The sequence below is a fragment of the Saimiri boliviensis genome, chromosome 20, assembly GCF_048565385.1.
Source record: "Saimiri boliviensis isolate mSaiBol1 chromosome 20, mSaiBol1.pri, whole genome shotgun sequence".
Taxonomy (NCBI): Eukaryota; Metazoa; Chordata; class Mammalia; order Primates; family Cebidae; genus Saimiri; species Saimiri boliviensis.
Window position 1 is genome coordinate 13,949,676 of NC_133468.1, and position 19,017 is coordinate 13,968,692.

Consider the following 19,017-nt stretch of genomic DNA (forward strand, 5'->3'; position numbering starts at 1 on the left):
GAAACCCCCTGAGCAGCTTAAATGGAAAACACAGCCCCCCACTGCACTCGGAGCACAGATCCAGGCCCAGCCCGAAGGGATTGCAAAACATGCGCTAGCATGCATTTAGGAAAACAAAGAAAACCCTACTCTTTTCTGCTCCAGACTGTCTGAGACGCTTTGTGCCCTTGGGCCCTTGCCCGGTTCTCTCATCTGCCTCAGTCCTGGTACTAAATTGGTTCAAGGTTTGGAGGAAAGCTTCAGAGGAAAGGGGGAAGAGCATGTTTAGAGTTCTTAAATGCTGAAGTCACCCTGAGGACCGTAGCATAGGCCCTTGTCAGCCACCAGGGGGCGATGACAACAGCATCTGTACAGATAGCCCGTTCCCAAGAAAAACAGCAGTAAATTGCACCTAATGTGTTTATGAATGATGAAGGGACGAGAGAGAGAGGAGAGAGAGAGAGGGAGGGAGAGAGAGGGCGAGCGCAACTGGGACTCGAGTGTGTGTGAGAGCGTGTGCGTGTGTGTGTGTGTGTGTGTGTGCGCGCGCGCCGGCGCGCGCAACTGGGTGCCCGAAGCTAAAACTTTGAAAATCTGCTAAGTATAATAAAATCTGCAGCTCTACTATATATTCACAGGATGTGGTCAAGTAGTTGAAAGTTTCCTTGAAGGAAAATGAGGTGGAATAAATCAGAATAGCATTCCTATGAAAGAAAAGGGAAGAGCTCTCAGGAGTATAGTTGTCACTGTGTGAGTGTGTGTGTGTGAGCATGCATGTGCACGTGTGTGTGATTGCAGGTATATACATGGGTGTGTGTGAGCATGAGTATGTGAAAGTGTGTATATGGCTATGAATATATAGGCGTGTGTGTGTGTGTGTGTGTGTGTGTGCAGGGCTCCTTCAGAGCTTCTCAGTGTGAGGGGATCTCAAGGAGATCTGGGCAATAGTTCCTCCAGTTCCTGCCCTTTCCTTTCAAACAAACAAACAAAATCATTCCTACAAGTATTTATGGAGCCTCTAATGCACACGCCTCCTCCCCACCGGCATCTGGAAAAGCTCAGACCTAGCCAATTTAAAGCGGGCACTGGAAGAAAGAAGGTGCTGGGGACAGAAGGGATGCCTTGTCTTCAAATGACTTTTACAAAAACCCGTTTTCTTCTGTGATGCTCCAGACAACTCAGGGAGGTGAGGCCAGGCAGGACTGTGGCCCCTGATTTGAGAAAACAAAGGCTCAGAGATGACACAACTGGCCCAGAGTCACCCAGTTAGGAAGCAGAAACCCAAGGATGGAAGAAGGCGTTGTCAATCCAGGGCCCAAGTCCCTGTCATCAGTACTTTCAGCAGCCCACAAAGCGTTGGGTCTGCACAACGCAGGGCAGGTTTCCGGGTAAGGTTTGCCAGCAGTGACCTCAACAACATGGACCACCGTGTGTGTGTGTGTGTGTGTGTGTGTGTGTGTGTGTGTGTGTGTGTGTGTTTGCTGTGGAGTGCACTGGTGTCAACCAAGGCTCTTCAGGAAAAATTATGTATCTTTGCCATGAGTGCTGTAGGGAAGTGGCTTCGTGGGTGACAGTGCCATGGTTTGGCGTCCTAGCAGCTGTGAACCTCCAGCAAGTCGCTTCACTTCTCTGAGCTTCGTTTTCAGACGCCCCCTTGGTAGATTGTGGACTTAAGTAAAACATATGAGTAGAGTGCTCAGCTCAGTGCAAGAATTTAAAAAACAAAAGTGTCAAGAGCCTTATCAGTCCTTGGCTCCGAACAGTGAATAAGTTTCAGTGTTTCTTTCCCGGGGCCCTGCTGGCCAAGCCCCTTTCCTTCCCTGGTTCCTTCTCTCTCCCTCCTCTCCTGCCTCCTCCCTCCAGGCTCTGGGTCGCTCCAGCAAAGTTCCCAACTTAGTCGACATGACGCGCGGCGCAGCCAATGGGAGGCGGAGTTGGCGTTTTTTGTGGGGGAGCGGGGGTGGGAGGGGTGGGCCCCGCGTCTCCGGTGTCTGCCCTGCTCAGTGAATGGAGAGAGCGAGCGCCGGCCAGCTCACCCGGCCGCCCCGTGCCCTAGCCGCCGCCGCCACCCTAGCCGCGCGCCCTAGCCCAGCCCCAAGCCGGACCTCCCCGGGCGCCACGCCCCACTGCGCTTGCCCCAGATCCCCAACCCGGCCCACGGGCCATCGGGGCCAGGGGGCGCTCCGCACCTGGGCACTCCCAGCGATGCGCAGCGGGGCAGCGCCGGCCCCGCTGATGGAGCTGCTGCTGCTGCTGCCGCCGCTGCCGCCCGGCGCTCCCCGCTCCGCCCGCGCCCCGTGCGCCTGAGCGCCGAGCTCGCCCCTCCTCCGCGCCAACTCCGCCGCCCGCTCCCCAGGCCGCCCGCGCTCCCCGCGCGCCTCCTCGGGCTCCACGCGTCTTGCCCCGCAGAGGCAGACTCCTCCGGGAGCGGGGCCCTGCACAGCATGGCCCCCGGGCAGACAGGGGTCAGCGCCGCCGTGCGCGCCCGCCTGGCGCTGGCCTTGGCTCTGGCGAGCGTCCTGAGCGGGCCCCCAGCCGTCGCCTGCCCCACCAAGTGTACCTGCTCCGCCGCCAGCGTGGACTGCCACGGGCTGGGCCTCCGCACGGTTCCTCGGGGCATCCCCCGCAACGCCGAGCGCCTGTGAGTACCCCTGCCCCACCCCACGCGGGCCACCCACCTGGGTCCCACAGAGGGGGCCCCCAGGCGCCAGATCCGTCCATTCCCCTCGGCATCCCTGGATACGGTCTCCATTCTCATCCCTTCCCAGATACGATCTCTCGCTCTCGGAGCTGGGGACCTGTAGGCTTGGTCAGATCCGGAAAGAGAGGTCTCGAAGCCCCCCGCGAAGGGCAAAGAGCAGTGCCTCTCCAGGGGTAAGGGCCCCAGACGCAGGGCCGGCTGACAGCTTCCAAGGAGTAGCTGGCCGAAGGTGCGGGGAGACAAGAACACTGCAGCCTTGCGGTCTTAGGGTGAGGGCCAAGGGTCTGCGCTCATTAAAAAGGGGGGCAGGCGAAGGAGAAAGCTATAGGATGATGGGGCGTCAAGGCGAGGAGGCGGGAGAGTGGGCCCGAGACTGTTGACCCGCTTGGAGATCAGAATGGGCCAGTCACTCTCTGGCTGCCCTTGCAAGGAAAGTTGAGTGTGGGTGAAGGTTTAACTTCTGAGGAACTGGACAGAATCAGAGTGGGTGCTCGCAAAACCCGCTCTACCTGGAGCGCAGCCTGGGAGATGCCAAGTTGCAGACCCGGGTGAATTTTTTATGGCTCGGTTCTAAATGCCTCCCCGAACGGGGCTGGAGAATGGAAATGCTGACAACCCTTCAAATGAGACCCAGCGTTATAATCTTACAAACCGCACTCAGCCTCGGATCCTGGGCTTGGCAGCGAGTGGCGAGGCGTTTGGAGAATCGGGTGGATTGACCCTCGTTTTAGCCCCAATTGTGCAACCAAATATTTACTTTTCATATGTCAACGTTTTGGAACCGTTTATCATTTTGATCCTCGGACCAGATTCAAAACTTGGACTCCGGGGTGGGCTCCTCTTCGTCCACAGTTGGGGTGGGGTAAGGGAGTGGGGAAGAAACGGTGGCGTGGGTGGGAGCCTTACTGGGAACCCGGCCGAGAAGTGGGTGAGGGTTTGCTCTAGTGTGGTAGACTCCCTCCGTGTCTTGCTCTCCCTCTTTCCCCCTTCCTCATGTGCCTCAGGGGTAGGCGCCTGGATCTTCCACTCTCTTCTTGACTTCAGGCTGCAAGAGAGTATCAACGACAAGCATTGTCCTAGAGTGTGTTATTCCTGTTAGTCACCTCCTGTCACCCCACCTCATCTTCTCTTCCACTTCTTTGTGCCTCTCTGGGTGGAGACTCAACAGAACTGTCTTCATTATTCCTGGTGCTCTCTTCTTCCTTTGGCTCAAAACTTTTTTTTTTTTCCCTCAAGTGCAATGATTGTTCTGCTGGGTTGAACCACACAATCCTAAAGGGTGAGAGCAGAATCTTCATTAACACATGTTGAAAACCAGGCTTGAAAGTCTAAAACGTCTTGCCCAAGAAAACACAGCAAGTTGATGGCAATGAAAGGGCCAGAATCCAGTTTTTCACACCTTAATTCAGATATTATTGTTAGTCCAGAGCAGTGAAAAACTTGTTTTAGTGGTATTTTTAGATACCTATAACTTGTAAATTAAGTTGCCCTCCTCCTCACGCCAGTGCTAGCCACATGAGTTAGTGAAATAATAACTATAGCTAACATTTGATAAATGCTTTTTAAAAATGCCTTGATTTGTGTATATGTATTATCTTATTGAATCTCACAATAGCCTTATTAGTTACATAGGCAATGCGTATTACTCCATTTACAGTTAAGCCACCTTGTCATTTACTCAAGGTCATGCAGTGAGTGAATTATTTGAATCCAAGCCTGACTGGCTCCTAAGCCCACAACCCTTATCACTCCCCTGGTCATCCTTGGAACAAGGGTCGGTTTGGGCCATGACCTATAAACAAACAGTCCTGGGAGGATTCTGGCTGGGCTTGGATCTTAGAATAGGCTGCTGTTGCTTCTGCTTCTGTCATACCCTGCAAACGTTCAGCTCATTTTGATGTTAGGTCTGCTGCTTGGGGTCTTGAAACTACTTCTTCCTCATCTTCAAAATCATGCTGCATGTTTGGGAAACCAAGAAGAGTAAACCCCTTGCCTCCCGGTATGTAGGAAGTTTCCCAAAGCTGTAGGAACAGCACCCACACCAGCATGCCACCCAGTCATCTTCCTTCAGAGATCTGTTCAGCTCAGGGAAGCCCGTCAGCTCCAGAAGCAACGGTGTGGAGACTGGAGTCCTGGTGGTCTCCATAGGCCCCTGCTGCAGTCACGGCCTGTGTCTTTAACCAGCAACAGCAGAGCAGGAGCTGCTTTGATATCCCCGGTCTCATCTGCCTCAGTTGTGGTCACTGGCGACACTTTGGCTAAGGTGCATGGGGGTGCTGAGATAGTATCTCATTCTAGGCCCCTTCCTCCCTGGGAATGGGGGACAGCATTTAGGAGCAAGCTGGGTCAGGTTTACTGCAGGGTTTCAGAGAAGCCACCAACAGTCTTTCACCACCAATGTCCTTCACTAACCCTGTCTCTCAGCCAACTCAGATGTCACGTTTCAATTCTGAAAACTCTTGGGGGATATTTGGCATTTTTATGCTCTGCCAAGGATTTCTTCAGAGAGGAATCACTCATTTATTCCTGCCTTCATTCATTCAACAAGCATTACTTCAGGCTGGGAGCAGTGGCACTTTGGGAGGCCGAGGTGAGAGGATCGCGTGAGCCTAGGAGTTTGAGAACAAACATGACTTGAACCTCTACTGCATTCCAGAAACTGTATATAGAATCATTGCATATACAGAAGAAAACCAGCCCTTCGACGTAAGGAATGTAAGCAAAAGATAGAAGAAGGAGACTTGCTTTGGTGAGCCTTTTGAACTCCCCAGGGCTCATGTTGCCAGGGGGCACGTTTTGTCAGCAATGTCATCAGATGTTCAGGACTGTCCTAAAATCCAATTTTCCGATCTCAAATGTTTAAATTGTGTTTTAAAACAAAGAAACAGCGTTTTCTCCGTTCTCCGTTCTTGATACTCTGCCTCCCAAAAAGCCTTTGATGAAGGGATCTGTGTGTGTGTGTATCTGTGTATATTGTTTCTCTGGATGCTTTTGACTTCTGAAACTTTGTGTTATGACATTAAGGAAAACCTGAGTGGGGATAATGTGCTCCCCATTTGGGCTTTGCTTCAGGCCTGGAATGGGGCCTGAACTGTTCATAATGAAGCCTGAATCAGAGTCGAGGGTCTGTGTTCCAGGATCTTCTCTGTAATGTCAGCACATCAGGCAGAAAAAGAAACTCTGTCTTTTATAAACTACTGATAATTTTTCCCCCTCCATGAGGAGGTGACACCCATAAGAAAGCTAAATAAATGCAGAGAAGAATTCAGTGTAATTTATTATCCATGCAGCAAAGATAGAGGACAAGAGAAGAGGAAGTGAATGGCGGTGCCTGAAACCAAACATTTACCATGGAGCACAGAGTAAACAGATGTTGCACTTACTCTTCTGACTACAAAAGGAGCCCACAGATGTCATTCTTCTCCAACCACAATCTCAGCCTGGAAAAAGAGGAGGCAGATGAAAATGAACTCTCACGTGGGGCCACTTCTCCCCATCCTGCCGTCCTGCCTAGAGGCAGGCAGAGGCCCACTTCTCCCTGCAGTGAGGGGTGGCCTGAACAGTGGAGTGGGGGCAAGAGTGGACATATTTGGTTTTTCACTTGGCTCTGGAACATGGTGGAGACTGCTGTATTTAAATAAACATTTCCTGTTTGCGAAGGAGAACGGGCGAAAGGCTGAAACGTGAGAATGTGGTAACTTAATTTTCTCCATCACTCCAGATGACGGCTAGCTTTGCTGGTGGTTGGGTCCAATAAAAACCGACACCATGTCATAGGCTTTCCCTCACTTGACCACAAAAGTCCTGAGGTCAAGTGGGAGACTTTCCAAGATGCTCAACAGCCAAACTCTGCGTCCGGGTAATTCTAGCCCTCAGGGCCAGTCCTTAGAAGACAGGGACAAGCTAGTGAATCATGGGACCTCTTTGAGTCAACCATGGTGATGTGGCCTTTAGGGAAACACAGTGCCTCCTGGACAGACTAAGGAGCAGCTGAGTGGACCCACCTCCAGTGGACCCGTATACCCTCCAGGGTGCTGTGCAACTCTGAACAGATTGCATTACCTCTCTGGGCCTCATTTTTGTGAAAGTACAATTCTTGTATAGTCTTAGTGGTTTTCTTAGTGGTTATAGTCCACTGGGGGAACTGTCAGGATCCACTTCCCTGGTGTCTAGAACACTGCCTGGCACACAGTAGGTTTTCAGCAAATATGCATTCAATAAAGGAAGAATGCGCCTCAAAAACATAAGTCCTTCTTTAGTTCTTACAAGTGAAAGATGCACCATTATAGATTTGCATTTTGGCTTATGACTAAGGGCTCCTTACTAGTCACCTATGACATGAATTATTAAGAGTATCTAAAATTTGGGCCGGGCGTGGTGGCTCAAGCCTGTAATCCCAGCACTTTGGGAGGCTGAGGCAGGTGGATCATGAGGTTGAGAGTTCGAGACCATCCTGGTCAACATGGTGAAACCCCGTCTCTACTAAAAATACAAAAAATTAGCTGGGCATGGTGGCACGTGCCTGTAATCCCAGCTACTCAGGAGGCTGAGGCAGGAGAATTGCTTGAACCCAGGAGGTGGAGGTTGCGGTGAGCCGAGATCGCACCATTGCACTCCAGCCTGGGTGACAAGAGCGAAACTCTGTATCAAAAAAAAAAAAAAAAAAATCTAAAATTTGGATGTTATGAACTAAAATCTATTGGCTTACTAGAGTTACCAAAGACTCCCGTTGAGTGGTTGAGTGATCTACTCTGGAGTCTGGTTGCCAGGCGTTGCTTAGCAACCCTGCAAAACTCCTACTGTGCACAGGCCCATGAAAAGAGCTGGAAATCCTGAGCACTTAAACCATAGGACTTTCTAATCAGGAACTCATCAGCATCATCCTGAGCGCTCTGTGGGTTTTGATTGCTGCTCTTCTTGTATTAATTGATAAGTTCTGCTTTTGTTGATCATCTGGATTTTGTTATTTTTTTTTTGCCATTTTGATTGCTATGTTGTTTTCTCTCCAGTGTTGTTTGTTGTCACAGAGTTCTGTCTCTCCTGGAAAGTGAGAAGGAATAGCGAGTTGCTGCTGTAGGAGCTCTTGCCTTGGTAATGTGGGCTGTGGCAAGAAGGCTCCCGACCCCTAAGCATTGTGGTTAGGGCAGGCGCTCTGGAGACAGACGGCTCCGGGTGTGAACTGCAGCTCAGTTACACCCTTGCCGTTGCACTGTGGGTGTGTTACACTATCGCTGCGGACTGCAGTGTGTTTGATTCTTTTGTACCTTATTTCTACATCTGTGATACCAGGATGATAAGCTCACTGTCTTCATGGGGATGTTGTGAATATAGCCTGAGGCAGTCCCTGTAAGTGCTCAGCACGGTGCCTACCACGTTGTTCGCTCATTGCTGTGATTGTTTATCCCTCTATGATTTCCTAACTGTAAAGTATGTATAATGAATCTTCCCCATTGGGGGGATTAAATGAAATAATATTCAGGAGGTGCTTAACACAGTACAGTCATGTGCTACACAAAATGACGTTTTGGTCAGCAGTGGACGATGTTCTCATAAGATTGAAATGGAGCCGAAGAATCCCTCTTGCCTAGTGACATTCTGGCTTTTGTAACATCACAGAACAATCACTTTATTTTTAAAACATTTCATGTCGCCTCAGTGTGTAGTGTTGATCCAGTCTACGGTAGTGTACCGTAACGTCCTAGGCCTTCACGTTCACTCAGCACTCACTCACCGACTCACCCAGAGCAACTCCCAGTGCTGCAAGCTTTATTTCTGGTAAATGCCCTATGCAGATGTACCTTTTTTGCTCTTTTATACCGTATTTTGATTGCACCTTTTCTATGTTTAGGTATGTTTTAAAAACACTCATACTTACCATTGTGTCACAGTGGCTTTACAGTATTCAGTAGAGTAACATGCTGTTCAGATTTGGAGCCTAGGAGCAATAGGCTGTCCCACATAGCCTAGGTGTGTCATAGGGTATACCATCTGGGCTTGTGTGCGTGCACGCCAAGAGGTTTGCACATTGACGAAATCGCCTAATGATGAGTTTCTTAGAACACATCCCCATCATTAAGTGATACATGACTGCACCTGGCACCTAGGAGCCCTCCCCAAACTATGCACGTTACTTACCATGGCTATTGTTTTTATCTCTTCATCTCAGGCCCTGTCCAGCTGGAAGGTTTGAGATGCCCACCCTAAATTTGCTCCAACCCAAAGCCCTGGGGAGGCAAGTTCCTTGCCTGCTTGTGGGTTGTGCCCAATTCCCTCCTGGCTAGGCGATTCCTTTTCTCTCTCCGCTCTTGGTTCTGCCCCTACAGCAAAGCCCAGTTTGGCCTCTGTTCCATAAAAAAGGGGATTACTGTTAAAGTGGTTTATATCTTTTCCATAGGTTTGTTGCTTTGTGGTATATTTAAATAAGGAATGCATTTTATTTATTTATTTTTGGGGGGTGGGTTTTCCTGGGGAAGTTTTGGCCCTGACTTTTTTTTTTCAATGCTCATTCCTTCTGTCTTTCCCTAAATGCCTCCTTTTACTGACTTCCCATGTCTGCCTCTATTACTGCTTTTACTTGAAACAGCTGTATTTACTAGCAGGCTCCACCCTCATTATGTAAGGTGGTCTTAACCCTTTTTAGAACTGCTGAAAAGAAAGGTAAAACAAGGGGTGGAGATGTTCCCAGAGAGCTCTTCTGGACCACTGCTAACCCCAAGCAGAATGGCTGTAGAGGGTGCCCGGGCACTGCGCTGAGCTCCCAGGGCTCTCCACCCTTCATTGTTCCCCATCCTTAAATTTAAAGCAGCGTTGCCCAGGTTGGATGCTCATGATGGGAACCCTCTACCTCTCTGCTCTGTAGGCCTGGACCATGCTCTGTAGCTACTATTACTGCTGGCCTGTCAAGAGGCTAACTTTTCTTCCCCACTCTCTGTGGTCTTCATAGTTGTGTTGTCAGTATCATGTTTGATACAGTGAAGCCCTAGAAAGAATTGGCCAAGAAGTGCATGATTAGAGCCTTCTGTACTGAGTGGACACAAAAGGTGAGAAAATATGACACTAGAGCCAGACTCTGGGGCTCAAATCCTGGTTCTGTCACCTACTGGCTGGCTTGACCTCAGTTTTTCCATTTGTAAAATGGGAATAATAATAGTACTTCCTTCAAAGGATGCTGTATTAATCCACATAGGCTGCCTGAAATTAAGGGCACCCTCCAACAATGTTCCTGTCATTATTATGATCAAAAGTCCTACTGAGTGTAGACCTCATATCAGAGCATGATCAGAATGAAGCTTCATTAAGAGAAACAGATCGTCGGGGTTGAAAGAGGTCCTTTGTCCAAGTTCCAACCATGAAGGTTGGTCTTCCATCAGCACAATTTAGAAGAAGGTGGTCAGTTAGCCTCCTTTGCTTAATTAAATCTGGTGATGGGGAGCTCAGTTCTTCCTAAAGCAATTTATTCCATTTTAAAAAACAAAAACAGTCCTAACGAGAAAGTTTTCTTTCTGTGGGGGTTGGACTTATTTTTCATTGATTGTCATTATGCAGAGCAAGTAGAATCTTTTTTCCAAATGATAGGTTTATGAAAGCCTTATTGCTGTGGTGTTTCTCACCACCCATTTACCCGAGTCTCCTTACATTTTTACAAATGCCTCAACTATTCTGTATGGGGTACAGTTTGGGCATAGGCCTTGTCCTCTATCCTTAGTTCTCTTCCTCTAAATAGGTTCCAGTCTTCTTTGACTACATTAGTTAGAAGGAGACTTTCCACCCCCTCACTGTTTTATTTGACTTCTATCAGCCAGCACATTAAAAGGAACCTTTTCTCTTTGGCCAGTGATAGCCTTGAGTGGGCTCATTTTGGCCAGGCTGTCTGGCATCCCCGTATCTCCCCAGCCTTCCCTGTGGTTAGCTTGCTGTCTCCCCTCCTAGCCTTGTGCAGTTGACTTTTTGGAGTCTAAATGCAACACATTGCATTTATCCTAATTAACTTTTGGCAAATCATTTCATTTCATCAGCTTTTCAGGAGCATTTTCTATTTCGATTTCCTCATCTAGCAATTAACTACTCCTTTCCCCATCTCCCACTATTTATTTCCTCTGCAATTTTAATGAGCTTGCCCTATGGATCTTTATCCAAGTTGTCAATATAATCAGCAGAGTTCTCTGTGCGTTTTTTTTTTTTTTTTTTTTTTTTTTTCAAAATCTTTCTACAATCTGGCGTGTGGATTACATAAATATATTGCCCCGTTCTTTCTGGCTGGGATGGAAAAAAAATGTTAAGGTCTTCTTGGCTTGTAGCATCTTCTTTCCCTGGGGTTCTGTTGGTTCATATTTTCTCTGGAATAATTTCCTATTAATGCTTAATTCTTCAACTTGCTGAATTTTCTCTAAGCTCTTGGTTTCTCATGGAACTTTCTATCATGACTTTAGCTTCACTTCTGTCCTTTTAGGCTAGTACCACAAGTCGCTCCAGCACAGGATGTGAGGCGTGTATGTGTGTGTATGTTTTATGTATGTGTGTATATGTGTTATTCTTTCCTGGTAAAAATTTTAGTCTGGAGGATTGAGGCTTTCTGCCAATAGCAGAGCTCAGGTAGCTACAGGTTTTAAACACAGCAATTTCCCTTAGCATTTTGGGTACCCATCGGCATAGGGCACATTTTCTGGAGTAGTTCTGGGGATGGATATGATGGAAAATGGAGCCTAAGCGACTGAGGCCTACAGGGTCCCCAAGCCTCTGTAAACAACAACAACAACAACGATCATCACCACAACAATACCTGGCATTTCTTGAGCAATTCTGTGTGCCTGGCAGTGCTCTTACACTTCATAGGCATGAATTCATTTCCTATTTGAACAGTTACGTGAAGTAGGCAGGAGTACTGTCTCCATTTTATAGATGTGGAAACTGTATCAGAGAGGCGAAATGACATCCCCAGTCAGGAGAAGAAGAGGCAGAGTCCATCCAGTTGTTCTCAGAGGCTGCACTCCAACTCCCGGTCCTGTCATTCCTTCCAGAAGCTTTCAAGGTGGTCTCCTTTTCTGTCTTCCAAACTCAGTTCTCAAACAAAAACAAGAAGAAGAAAAACGCGATGAGTTCAGCTTAAACCACTGAGCTCCTGTTTGATGCAAAGCATTGAGAGGAACGTCAAGGATGCGATCTGGACACCTTGCCAAACAGACCCATCGTTCCTAGTTTGGGGAAATAGGCAGCCTTGGTATCGGAGCTTGAAGACTGATAGGGGCCCCATATATAGAAATGGGAACAAGGTACAGAGTCACAGAAATTCATGACTAGATGGGCCTGAGCATAACATAAAATGATGAGAGCTGCACTTTGGGAATGTTTAGAACAGAATGAACAGAATCCAAATCTTAGGAAAAGATCTCCATGGTATGTGTCCACTGACTGTTTCTTAAATTTGGGGTTTGAGGGTATACAGCCTCCAAGAATAGTTCTGAGTAGTATTTCCCCCCTCAAGTATCTACTCAAATGTTGACAGACATCTTCCTTTACAGTTAGATGCCCCACTTGCTTTCTCTTAGCCAAGATCTCTGGGCTCCTCCTGCCCTGGCATCAGGCCCTGCTCGAACAGGATGTACATAAGATGTATCCTGGCTGGAGTCGAGTGTGACTGCACTTATCACGGCCATGTCACCGTTTGTGTGGACTCAGACTCCTCTTCTCTTGTCCTAACTGCCAATCTGGTTCCTGACCCCTGATTCATTCTGTACCTCAGCAGCAGTGTATCCTGTTGCTCCAGAAAGTCTTCCAGCACACTTAACCACCCACCTTGCCTCCCCGTTGAGGTTTCCCACCTCTCTGGCTTGTCTGTTACCAGGCATACCCATCCTTCGCCCTAGCGTGTGCCCTAACACATGCTCTAGTGTATGCCTTAGTGTGTGCCCTAGCACATGCCCTAATGTATGCCCTAGTGCGTGCCCTAGTGTATATCCCATGTAAGCCCTAGCATGTGCCCTAGTGTATGCCCTAGTGTATGTCCTAGCTTATATCACTATGTATGCCCTAGTGTGTGCCCTAGCATATGTCCTAGCGTGTGCTCTAGCATATGTCCTAGTGTGTGCCCTAGTGTGTGCCCTAGTGTATGCCCTAGCGTGTGCTCTAGCATATGTCCTAGTGTGTGCTCTAGTGTGTGCCCTAGCATGTGCTCTAGCATATATCCTAGTGTGTGCCCTAGTGTGTGCCCTAGTGTGTGCCCTAGTGTATGCCCTAGTGTGTGCTCTAGCATATGTCCTAGTGTGTGCCCTAGTGTGTGCCCTAGTATATGTCCTAGCATGTGCTCTAGCATATGTCCTAGTGTGTGCCCTAGTGTGTGCACTAGTATATGTCCTAGCATGTGCTCTAGCATATGTCCTAGTGTGTGCCCTAGTGTGTGCCCTAGTGTGTGCCCTAGTGTATGCCCTAGCATGTGCTCTAGCATATGTCCTAGTGTGTGCCCTAGTGTGTGCCCTAGCGTGTGCTCTAGCATATGTCCTAGTATGTGCCCTAGTGTGTGCCCTAGTATATGCCCTAGTGTGTGCTCTAGCATATGTCCTAGCATGTGCCCTAGCTTATATCACTATGTATGCCCTAGTGTGTGCCCTAGTATATGCCCTAGTGTGTGCCCTAGCTTATACCACTATGTATGCCCTAGTGTGTGCCCCAGTATATGCCCTAGCATGTGCTCTAGCATATGTCCTAGCGTGTGCCCTAGTGTGTGCCCTAGCATATGCCCTAGCATGTGCTCTAGCATATGTCCTAGCGTGTGCCCTAGTGTGTGCCCTAGTATATGCCCTAGCATATGTCCTAGCATATGCCCTGACGTATGTCCTGGTGTATGTCCTGGCGTATGCCCTGGCATATGTCCTGGCATATGCCCTGACGTATGTCCTAGTGTGTGCTCTAGTGTTTGCCCTAGTGAGTGCCCTGACTCAGGTACGTCTGCATGCTATGGATTCCTTGATTCTCTTCTAATCTGAGGTTTATGACTTGACCATAGAATTGTGCATCTTTGCATCTCTCTGAGCCTTAGTTGCTCCTGGCTCCTGCCTTAATCCTTCTAGCTTGTCTTCTTGCCCTCTGTGTAGCTCTCCACAGCCTTGGTATTGAATTTGGACTGTCACCATCAGAGTCCCAGGTCCTGAGACTGGATTTCATGGTCCGAACCTTCACCGGAGACTGAAGACTTGCAACAAACTCAGAGCTCTGCCCTGGAAACAACCTCAGACTTCATCTTCATGAGCATCTGAAATTTTTTGTCATGTCCAGGGTAGCATATAAAGGTGCCCCAGGGCTGGGGTCTATAAATGATGAATTACTTAGATGTACTCCTGAACTCCCTGTACCCCAAATAGGATGGATCATTTTGTAATTAAAAAGCACAGCAATGATGATCTCATTGGAGAGCTGTCCTGCTCAGAAATGTGTTGCAGAAATTTCTGGACTATCCAGCATTTTGCTGACATTCTTGCTTTCCTCTCCTTCTCTGCTGGACTCTAGAATATAGGTAGAAAGTGTTCTGTGTATGGGGATTCTGAATGGAATTAGTGGGAAGCCAGTGGGGAGTACAATGTGGATATAAGCCGAAATGAATAGAAAGACCTAAGCCGAATCCTGGTTTCTGTCCCTTTCTAACTGCCCGGCCTGTCTGAGTACCTCTGCAGTCTCTATTGCCTCATCTATAACCTTTAGAATGGGAGAAATAACACTCATCTCAGGGGGCTGATGCCAGGTTTAAATGAGATCAGATGTCTCCAAATGCCTTCTAAATTTAGTGCTATGTGAATACCTTAATGAGTCCACCCACAATATCTGAACTGAACCACTAAATCCTGTATCTGGAAGATGATCAGGGTATATTTCAGCAGCTTTCATTTACAGATGAAGAAACTCGGGGGGCTCTAAACCCTTGCTCAGATTCACCCAAGTCTTCACACTCTGGTTCCACTTAACAAGTTGCGTCTTTTACAGATTAAAATATAACCTTACACCAGCCATGTCAGCAGCTTAGCCAGGTGGAGTTTAGAGGACTGGGTAATTAGTAAGTGACAGTGTCCAAGACAGTAGGACCAAATAAGGGAATCCATGAAGGATGGGGTCATTTAAAGGAGCCATTTATTGAGTGTCTACCACAACGAACAAAGCAAGTGAAATGTTCTCATAACTAGAGCAGCTCAAACTAACTTCAAAGTTAATCTGAACTATCTCTCCCTCCAAATGACTGACAAAGCAAAGGCTACCAGGCTAGGTTCAGAGCGGGGAGATTTATGGGTTGGGGGAAATGCTAGAACCATGAGGGATGTAGCACCAAACCCTCAGGAATCATTGATGAAAGCAAGTCCCCCTCATCCCTTTTAGTGGGTACAAATATGTAGAAAGCCTTACACATCATAAAAAAATAGTACAAGTGGAATTAAAAAAAAAAACTCATGGGGTATATATTAATCTGAGAACAATTGTATCTGAGAAAGCATTCAAGTATGCCTCTGCAGCTAGCTGGCAAACACTGCAAGTTCTGCGTTTTATTAGAGTCCTAACTCTGTGTAGAACGCTGACCTTATTTGAGAAGCATTTCATAAACACTGACACATGGCACAGCAGCATTTGAGGCCATGAGGAGTTATAGGGCCTTCTTTAGGGGGTCAGTTTCCCTTCCCCTCCTGGGCTGCAAGGGACCCCTAGGACGTTGTTTCCCTGATGTAGTAATATCTTCATTTTTCTCTCTTAGTTTTAACTCAGCAGAAGGAATTTTCCTAGGAGAAAATGAAGGAGGGGATTTGGAATAAAATTTGTGCCTTGGGCAGGTTTGCCTAAGCATGGGGTAGGCGATGGGGAAGACCCCATTCTGGGGGAAAGGGTCTAAGAACTTTCACTTGGCCAGAGGAATTTCTTTTTGGAGATCTCACCTGGTGCCTGGAGACCTATGCTGTGGCTGTGTCAGAAGGGGGTTCTCAGGCAGCATTCACCCAGTCCTTTGGAATGCAAGGCTTGTGGCTTGCAACCACCCTGAGAAACACGTCCACCACATCCCCTCCTGCTAGAAGCTGGCACCTCCCTTTCCATCTGCTGCCAGCGTACAAGTTCTGAATTCATGCCATAGAACTTGGTTCTGTTCCTCCCCCTCTTGCTGTCTTCCCTAGCCAAGAGATTTTCAGGCTTTTGAGGTATCTCTGGAGATCATCTGATCCACTCCCTCCCCACTGATCTCAGCCCGTCTCTAGAGGGAAATGCATTAGAAAGGTCGCTAGAGAGGACCTCAGCTTTCTGGTGTGGTCAGCCCTTGTGAAAAGGTGCCTTCATTTCTGCCTCATCCTGTGCAAAGATCATGCAGAACCATGAGAAGCCTCTGCCAATCTGAGAAGCTAGGGAGACAGAAGAGGGACCACATCTAGTACAAAAAAAAAAAAAAAAAAAAAAAAGGAATCATGTGGAAGCAGAGGGGAGAGGCAGCAGATGGGTGATTCAGGATGGCAGCTCATACCCTGAGGCCTCTCAGCACCAAGGCTGCAGCTTATTTAGAGTCTAGAGAGGGAAGATCCCAGCTGAAGAAAACAGCAAGGGAAGGAACGCTGGGAACCAGGACTGGAGCAGGAATCCAAAATTGGGAAGGCCAGTTGCTTCATGGGAGCTTTTAATGACTCTAGTTCCCCACCAACACCCCTCCCCTTCTAATTGCTTCATAGCACAAGATGGTAACCAATCTGCTCTGTTTACTCTGTTTAGGCGTACATTTTAGTACTTTCTGAAACGTCTCCCATAAGCTTCTCCCTGCCGTGTGCCCTCCTTGTACATTCTAGAAATTTTGCAAAGACTTGAGTCTCCTCTGGGTTCTTTCCTGACTGGAGCTGCATGCTGATTCAAGCCATATTCAGCCAGGAAGCTCTCTTCCCGTCTTTAAAACAAGAAACATCTTCTTCCAAGAAGGCTGCACTACAGTTTTCTTTGTCTGTGTTGCTAACGAACAAAGAGGCCCCGTTGCAAAACAGCATTTCATGAGCAGAGCAGGGCTGATAGCACCTCTTGCCAAATGTGACTGTGTGTAGTTGTGTGGGGGGAAAATAGCTTTGTCAAGAGGAGGGCCGAGGGAGGCGGCTCTGGGGAATTTTTAGCAACTGCAGCATGGTGTAGTGGAAAGAATGCTTTCCTGGGAATTTGGAGACCTGGCCATGCCTCTGACACACCGTGTGACCTTGGACAAGTCATTTGACCTCTCTGGGCCTCAGTTTCCTGATCTTTAAAGGGGATGAGGGAAGTAGACTGGATGATCTCCAAGGATCCTTTCGGCCCTATGCATCCTCACCTCTGGGGGCTGGGATTTGGGGTTTAGACCTGAGCCAATATCTGTCCAACCCAAGAGACTTTCTAGAGGCAAAAGAGAGGCCAGGACAGCTGCTTCGGGGAGTGGCTGGTCCTTGATTAAGGCTCAAATAATTAGCTCAGCTCCACAGTAAGCCTTCTGAAATTAGAAAGAAAAAGATGTTTAGTTTAAAAAATAGCAGTCGGTGTTTCTGAAAACTGGCTTGGGGCTTTGTAGGTTTTATTCAAAGACATAATTTTGCTTCCTCTATAGTACAGCAGTTTAGATTATCGATGCTTTGATGCCAGAGTTAGTGTGACCTGGGTTTGAATGCCGTTCGTAGCTAAGTAATATTGGGCATGGTGTTTAATAGTAACCTGCTTCCCTGGCTTACTGGGAGGATCAAATGAGGTAATATATGTCAAGTTTAGAAGACAGTGTCTGGCATTAAATAATCACTCAAAAAGCCATTATTAGGGCTATATTTTGCTGCTTAACAAACCATCCCAAAATGTAGTATTCTAACGTGACAACCATTTTATCATGCTCAAGGATTCTGTAGGTCAGGATTTTGGACACAGTGCAGTAGAGATGGCATCTTTCTGCTCCATACTGTCTGAGGCATCATCTGCAAAGTCTGGAAAGACCAAGGGAGATTTGAATATCTAGGTGCTAGAATCACCAGCAGGCTGTTCACTCACAGGCCTGGCACCTAGGCTGGGATGACTTGAAGGCTGAGCTCAGCTGGCACTATTGACCAGGGTGTTTACACATATGCCCTCTATATGGCTTGAGCTTCCTCATAAAATGCTGGCCTCTGAGTAATCTAACTTCTCACATGGTTGCTCCACAGTTCCCATACTCCAAGAAGAGGTGTGCAGCAACTCAGAACAACTCAAAAGTAGCATGGCTTTTTATGAATGAGTCTTAAAAGCAATATAGTACCCCTTCTGCTCTGCTCTGTTGCTTTGAACAGTACAAGCTTGTCCAGATGCAAGGGTAGGGGCCATCTCTCCATGGAAGAAGTCTCTCAGAAGATGCAGCTATGTTTTAAAACCTCCACAGCCATACAGTTATCATCATCATTTTTTCTGTACCATATAATCTAATCTCTTAAGTAGACAAAAAGTTCCTTGAGGGCAGGAGCTGTGCATTTCTTTATAGAAGTTTAGTATAATACTTGTGAAAATGAGACAAAAATCAACATATTTTCAAAAATCAAATTGAATTGGATAGGCAGCACGTTTGGTGGAAAGACCAGGAGCTTTAGCACCAAAGAGATCTGGATTCAAAAATCTGTATTCAGATCCAGAGGCAGTGGCTCACACCTGTAATCTCAGCACTTGGGAAGCTGAGGTGGGAGGATCACTTGAGCCTATGAGTTTGACACCCACCTAAGCCACACAGTGAGACCCCATTTCTACAAAATATAAAGATAAAAAAATTAGCCTGGCATGGTAGTGCACAGCTGTGGTGCTAGCTACTCAGGAGGCTGAGGTGGGAAGGCTCACTTGAGCCCAGCAGGTAAATCTGCAGTGAGCCATGCTTGCACCACTGCACTCTATCCTTGGTGACAGAGTGTGACCTTTATGAATTGAACAATGATTCATTTAATGCTAATAACCCACAATGACTTCATTTTTCAAATTTCTGCATGGTGGTGTCTGTAGATGCCTAGGTCTGGGAAGATACCCTCATGGGATAGAGAACTAGCCCTTTGGAAAGGAGCTCAGGGTCCCAGGGAAACTGCCTGGGACAGTGCTCTGTTTTGGCACGTCCACAGCTGAGTTTGAATTATCTCTGTTGGCTTCTGACCCTAGAGATTCTCTGGCTTCCTCCAGTTATCATCGTTTTGCTCAGAGGTTCACATCTTTCCTCACTGGATGGATCCTGTCTCTTGCTGCTGTGTAACTGTGGGCAAATATGTTAGCTCTTACCTTGTGCCTTTTTTTTTTTTTTTTTTGCATTGTATTACTGGCTCAAATTTAGCAAACTGGGCTTCACTTTCTGGGGTAATTCCTGGGACCCGAAGCTCTCTTAG

The 19,017-nt window shown here is 47.6% G+C and overlaps 1 protein-coding gene across 2 annotated transcripts in view; it reads left to right on the forward strand.

The window, feature by feature from the left end:
* Positions 1-2,121: 2,121 nt before the first annotated feature.
* Positions 2,122-19,017, forward strand: part of SLIT3 (slit guidance ligand 3) — a 627,330-nt gene continuing 610,434 nt past the window's right edge. Inside the window, exon 1 of one of the 2 annotated variants that reach the window (XM_003936171.4) lies at positions 2,122-2,620. In XM_003936171.4, the coding sequence (XP_003936220.2) occupies positions 2,424-2,620 (197 nt within the window). In that variant the 5' untranslated portion in view covers positions 2,122-2,423. The remainder of the gene's footprint in view (positions 2,621-19,017) is intronic. The other variant, XM_010346663.3, reaches the window with a different exon arrangement.